The sequence below is a fragment of the Nicotiana tomentosiformis genome, chromosome 2, assembly GCF_000390325.3.
Source record: "Nicotiana tomentosiformis chromosome 2, ASM39032v3, whole genome shotgun sequence".
Classification (NCBI taxonomy): domain Eukaryota; kingdom Viridiplantae; phylum Streptophyta; class Magnoliopsida; order Solanales; family Solanaceae; genus Nicotiana; species Nicotiana tomentosiformis.
The window spans coordinates 184,602,955-184,609,000 of record NC_090813.1 but is presented as its reverse complement, the minus strand read 5'-3'; the positions used below and the strand labels follow the sequence as shown (position 1 = coordinate 184,609,000).

At 38.6% G+C, this 6,046-nt stretch overlaps 1 protein-coding gene across 1 annotated transcript; it reads left to right on the top strand.

Moving 5' to 3' along the window:
* Window positions 1-473: 473 nt before the first annotated feature.
* On the top strand, window positions 474-968 carry LOC138906232 (uncharacterized). Its single transcript, XM_070194763.1, has one exon. The coding sequence runs from the start codon at window positions 474-476 to the stop codon at window positions 966-968; it is 495 nt and encodes a 164-aa protein (XP_070050864.1).
* The last annotated feature ends 5,078 nt before the right edge of the window (window positions 969-6,046 follow it).

The window sequence follows — 6,046 nt, the reverse complement described above, 5'->3', positions numbered from 1 at the left end:
TGAGATTTGATCAACATACACTCAAAACGTACTTGGGATTCGACAATGTTGAGCCAAAGGAATATTTGGAAAAGTATGCATTGAGATACGCATCTCGTCCTTGGTTAGTGGAGATTCTAGCAGCACCAGGGCCACTACCTGCATGGATTGCCACTGGGGTTCCTATCCATCAGAGCACTCTCAGTTTCGAGGTGAAGGGGTGGCAAACCTTTATCTGCAGCAGACTGGACCCGAGTCAGAATGGGACTTACCTTCCGATTCCTTGGGTTGTTCTGGTTGCTTCTATTATGGCCGGGTACCCTATCAATGTGTGTGCCATGATATTAACCAACATCTCAGTGATTGCTCGGCAAGATGACTCATCCTACCCGTATCCCAACACTGTTACAGAATATGTCATGGATGTAAAGGTAGATACAAGGGATTATGACACAAAGGTAAGGCTGAAGAAGCCTTTTACTTAGTATTCACTAATGGATGCGAACAATCCAAAGAAGAAAGTTCAGCCTCCTACCACCGCGGGCCAGTCTGATGAGCCAGCTATGGTAGTTGCTGAAGCAGTTGATGTTCCATCCACTTCAGCCGAGCCTTCCTCCAGTGCTGCAGCTATGCCTGCGCCATCATCCACAGCCCCTACTGCAGTTCCTGCCACAGCTCCCACTTCGGCTTTGAAGCCGGTGCCCATGCTTAGTGCCCCACTCTCCGTGCTGCTAGTCTCCCAAACATTAGCAACTCTAAACAATTGGATGCAAACAGCCACTGCAAAGCTGTCTGACTTATCCAGTACTATTGCAGCACAGTCTTCTGTTCAGGCACCTCAGTTTCCCCCGACAGTTGAAGAGATATTGAAGAAGCTCCTTGAGAACCAGAACACTATTATGGCTACCTTGGTACAACACGAGTCAGTGATCGAAGAGCTGGGAAAAGAAGTAAAGAAGATGAGAAAGTCTAAGCCCAGCAAGAAGTAAATGGACAAGCTCCGGAGAGAGGTGACCAGGCTTGCTACAGTCGCAGATCTACCATTTGACATGCTGATTGACCCACACCATTCAGGCCCAGATCCTACAGCACCAACAGCACAGGTGGAACCGGCTGGCCAGTTTGAGGGACTAGACCTTACTGCCGATACTATCAAGGTAGTGCGTCATATGTTCACCAACCCAGCCATATCCAGAGTTGAGGATGATGAGATTCAGTTGGATGATCCTGCAGGCAGTGACATTGCTGGGGACACAGAGATGTCCAAGGAGCCATAGGGAGTTTTCTTCACTTTTTTCCCTCTTTTACTCTTATTTTGTTAAGCATTGAGGACAATGCTTATCTTTATTTGGGGGTGGAGTTTATTGATTATATTTGATACATTCTGAGACAATTGGCCTATAATAACTTGATATTATGTTCTCTTTTCTTATTATGTATATATTCTCCCTTTCTCTCATTATGTATATTCATGCTATCTTCAGTAGTTTTTGCTTATTAGCTTCTTTATTTTTGTTTCTTTATTAGTTCTTTGTTTTATTTAGTAGCTTCTTTGTTTGATTTAGTAGCTTCTTTTTAAGTTTTAGTAGATAATAAACCTTTGATTTTCTTAATACCACGGTTCTTTCCAAAGGTAGTTGTTGCGCGAACCGAGTGACTCGTCCCAATAATGGATGGCGTGACAACCTTCTTAAGGGAATGAGTCCATTTTTTTGTGTGTTTATCAACTGTTTTGGTTGATACCCATTTGGACTTGAGAAATCCAAATTGGGCAAAATCACTCTCTGACTGAGAGGTATTGAGTGGGTAATGTAGTGTTGAGAGCTATAATACACCCCAATCAACAAAATAAGTATTAACGTCTTTATCCCATTGGTCAAACACTTAGGTTATGGTCACAGCCCTAGGCCTTTAAACTATTTGGAAAAACACCAAAAATATTGATTCGCTTCTAGTTTCTTTTCTTAGCTTATAATTTCTAGAGTAAAATTAGAATTAGAAATCAAAACCTGCTGTGGAAGTGCAATTTAGCTATTCCTTTTTCGCTTTCGTCAAGTGTATACTCCTAACACCCCTAGTAACTCCTTGTGAAAATCGACCCCAACTCTTGTTGGGTACTATTCTTCCAACAACCATTTCCACTCACTATTAAATGCAGATTGGACATGGACCACATTATGACAGCCTCAAGATGCAGTTGGTTGAGCTTGAAAGTATGAAAATGCCAACATTAATTTGGATGTGACTGACGATGAAAAAGAGAAGGGGGAAAATGAGAAAAAGAAAAGGACCTGGTGTTGGTTTAATAGGAAGTTCATTTTGTGTAGTGTGATTTGTCTTTGTTGTTATGTATTGATTACAGCCTAATACAAGTTGGCAACTTGGAGAATGATCAAATAAAGTTGCAATAGTAGTTGTTTTCTATTGTAGAAATTATCTAGAAGTATTCGGTTAAGGTTGTAATAAATCTGTTTTGTTGTCATTATGGTATGTAACTTCATTTTAGTATATGTTATGTGGAAGTTAATTGTGTATGAATTGCTCACTTGGTATGATCGATTCTCAAATTCTTTCAACTACTATGTATAAGTCACATTGAGATTTTGTGTAAATGGCAAGACACCATTGAATTTCATAGAAATATAGCTGCAACATTCCATAAATACCACCAAAATCAGTCAACAAAACACCAAATGTACTAAGGCAATATTTGAAAACTAATACATTATCATTCTAAAAGGATAAAAACTGCAGATTGCAGTCAACAAAAATAACCAAATGTCTGGCTTAGGATAAACAATGTCTACTTGTAGTGAACCAAAAATATCAAATAACTATTTGCTTGTAGATTGCAGTCAACAAAAACAACCAAATCTACTGGGAATGTGCAGAACTACTATTCTGGCTTAGGTTGTTTGAACCACCAGTCCTTGTTTGAATTTTATGTTGCCCTCTAATCTCTTAAAGCCTTCTTGTTGTGATTGTTGGTTTCCCCTTCAATTTCACTCCACTACTTGGTTTGAAACCAATGTCACCAGTTACATCAGCTGATCTTGTTATCATTGTTGGTCCAGTGGATACTATTCTGGTACTTGGCGTGGATACTATTCTACTACTTGGCATGTCAGGCTACAGAGAAAGAATAACTAAATAAGTTATCACAAATATACAAAACATATTGAATATCACAAAGAATATACACTTACATTCAAAGTTTTGAAATCATTTCCAGCTTGAAACACACCTATTCCCATCACTCTTGGCCTTTTAAATTATTTGGTATTTTCCATACCCTTTTCCCTTCCTCTATTAATGTAGCAGTAGAGGCATTAGGTGCAGCAGATGTATTAGGTGTTGATGATGTAGTAGGTGCAGAATATTCAAACCAACCGGCTAGTGAATGATGAGTAGCATATGTTGCATTAGGTGCTGATGGAATTGCATTCCAAGATCTCCTCTTCCCCTACCTCTACTAGATGCAGCTGTTGCATTCCTATATCCCCTTCTTCCCCTACCTCTACTAGCTGCAGCAAATGTTGCATTAGGTGCAGCGGATGTTGTTTTGTTTGATTTGCCTTTTCCCCTTCCTGTACTAGCTGCTGCAATAGGTGCAGTTCAATAGCAGCAGTAGAAGAAGATACGGTACTTGAAAATTTAGCAGCAATAAAGGTATTAGGTGCAGTAGATGTTGATTTTCTAGGTCTTCCTCTCCCTCTTTTTACACAGGTTCAGCTTCTATATTTCTTGGTTTCTAACAAATAATAAATAGTAAGATATAATGTTTGAATTTAAAAGAAATTGGATACAGTTAGTTATACTATATTACCTTTGGTCTGACTCTATTTCTTCCAGAACCTAATGCTTCTGCAGTAGTAGAAGTTACACTTGATGGTGCAACAGCAGTTCCTGAACCTGATGGATTTGTAGCACTCTTATGACACCCCCTCTTGTTGTGACCAACACCCTTGCAGATACTACACCTCATGACAAGTCCAGTTTTAGGCAACTTTCCAGATTTTTTTTGTTTCAGTTGCCTCTTTTCTCCTAAACCTTTTGGGCCTTCCAGGCATACTTTTCACTATTGGTGGTGCAACAGGAGGGTTAGTAGATGCATGTCATATCTACTATTGAGTGGTTGAAGGAAGTGGGAATATGTCATCAAATATGTCTCCTTCATGTAGCAGTTATCAACATAGTCAGTTGGTTCATACCCTTTATAGTACATTGCAGCTATGGCATGTGGACATGGTATCCTCTTCAACATCCAAGCCCTACAATTACAAGTATTATTTCTTAGGCAAACAGTATATTGGTTTGTTCCCTCCCTAACCTGATATCCTGTAGCTCCATTAAAAAAATTATACACCTCATTGACTTTTCAATATTTTCCTCTAAGACCTTTAATGCCATTGGAGAAATGTTACAGGATCAAGTATTTGCAAATTCCCTTAACTTAGCTATTTTAGTCATCATCTTGACTATTATTTCTTCAAGCATGGTAATAATGGTCTTGTGCCTTGCAACTAGGATCCATGCATTAAAACTTTCAGCCATATTATTATCTACTGCATCACACTTGACTTTCATATTAAAATACACCTTACACCAAGTCTCTTTGTTAGTACAAAAGATCATCAACTATGTTCTTACCAAGCATACTGAGTGCTTTCAGGTTTTTCTTGAATTCGGCCTCATATGTACTTCTAGCACACTTCCAGAACAACATCCTCCTCTAAATCCCTCTCTAATTTTTTGACCAATTTACAAGAATGTGTCTGGCACACATCTTGTGCTCACAAGCTGGTATAATATCTTGAATTGATTGCTGCTAGAAGACCCTACAGACAAGGAAATTATTTAGTATTCAAACATGAAAACACAAAAAAGAATATCAAAAAGGCTGGAATGATATACCTTTTGCATGTCTGTAATCAATGTGAAACCCATGCCATCTCTTAATCCCAAATCATCCTTAATCAAATACACAAACCATGTCCATGTATTTTGTTCTCATATTCCACTACTGTCCAAGCAAGTGGAAGAATTTGGTTGTTGGCATCCTTAGCTACAACAACTAATAACTTCCCTCTACTAATTCCATTCAAGAAACAACCATCTAAACCTATACATGTCCTGCACCCCATGAATGCATTCTTCAATGCACCAAAATAGATGTAGAAACTTTAAAATACTGCCTTACCAGATTCATCAGCTTCACCAAGTTTCACCACACGTGTACTCTCAGGGTTGGTCCTTAATAATTTATCCCTGTAATCAAGAATTCTTCCAAACTCAAGAATATGGTCACCCATAATTTCTTTCAATACTTTGGCTCTTTCTCCCCTAGTTGTGGTCTTGCCAATATGCACTTTAAACTTCTTCCTAATTAACTCTGGTAACTTGAACACTCTTATATTTGGTTGTTCAGCTATTTTATCTTTAAATACTTTAGCCATGTATTTAGAATTGTACATATAATATTTGGTGGCCCTATTACACTTGTGAACTGGATTATAAGTCCTAAGCATAAAATTATTACTTGAAGTGTCAAGGCTTGCATACAACAACCATGAATAACTGTCTTTGCACCTCACCCCGACTCTTGTTGGCTCATTCACATACTTTTCCACCTGAACCCTTCTTTGAACATCATACTTGGTTATTGCATCTCTAAATTCATCCGCATCTGCAAAAATCATACCCAACTGCCACATAACTTTTTTAGTTGTGGGATCATAAACCACCTTCTTGGTAGAAGAAGATCTTCTTTTTAGTAGATTTACCCTAACTTCTTCCCCATCTTCAACCCAACATTCATCTTCATCTGTTTCAAAGCTACATGCATCAGAACTTAGGTAATATGGTTCATCACCCCCTATCCAACCTTCTATATTTTTTTTATTTGTTTCAGTTTCATCAAACCCCAGATCTGGCCAGTTACACCACATGGAACATTATCAGGGTCAGCAGGAGCTCTTTCCTTCCTTTTTCTTCTCTGGAAAGACTTTCTCTCAGCCCTAAACTCTATGAACTCTTCATGTATATCACTGCCATAATCCTCTAGGTT

Bases quoted from the DNA above. Each gene is read 5' to 3' on its own strand.
- LOC138906232 (XM_070194763.1), top strand. From the start codon at position 474: ATGGATGCGAACAATCCAAAGAAGAAAGTTCAGCCTCCTACCACCGCG.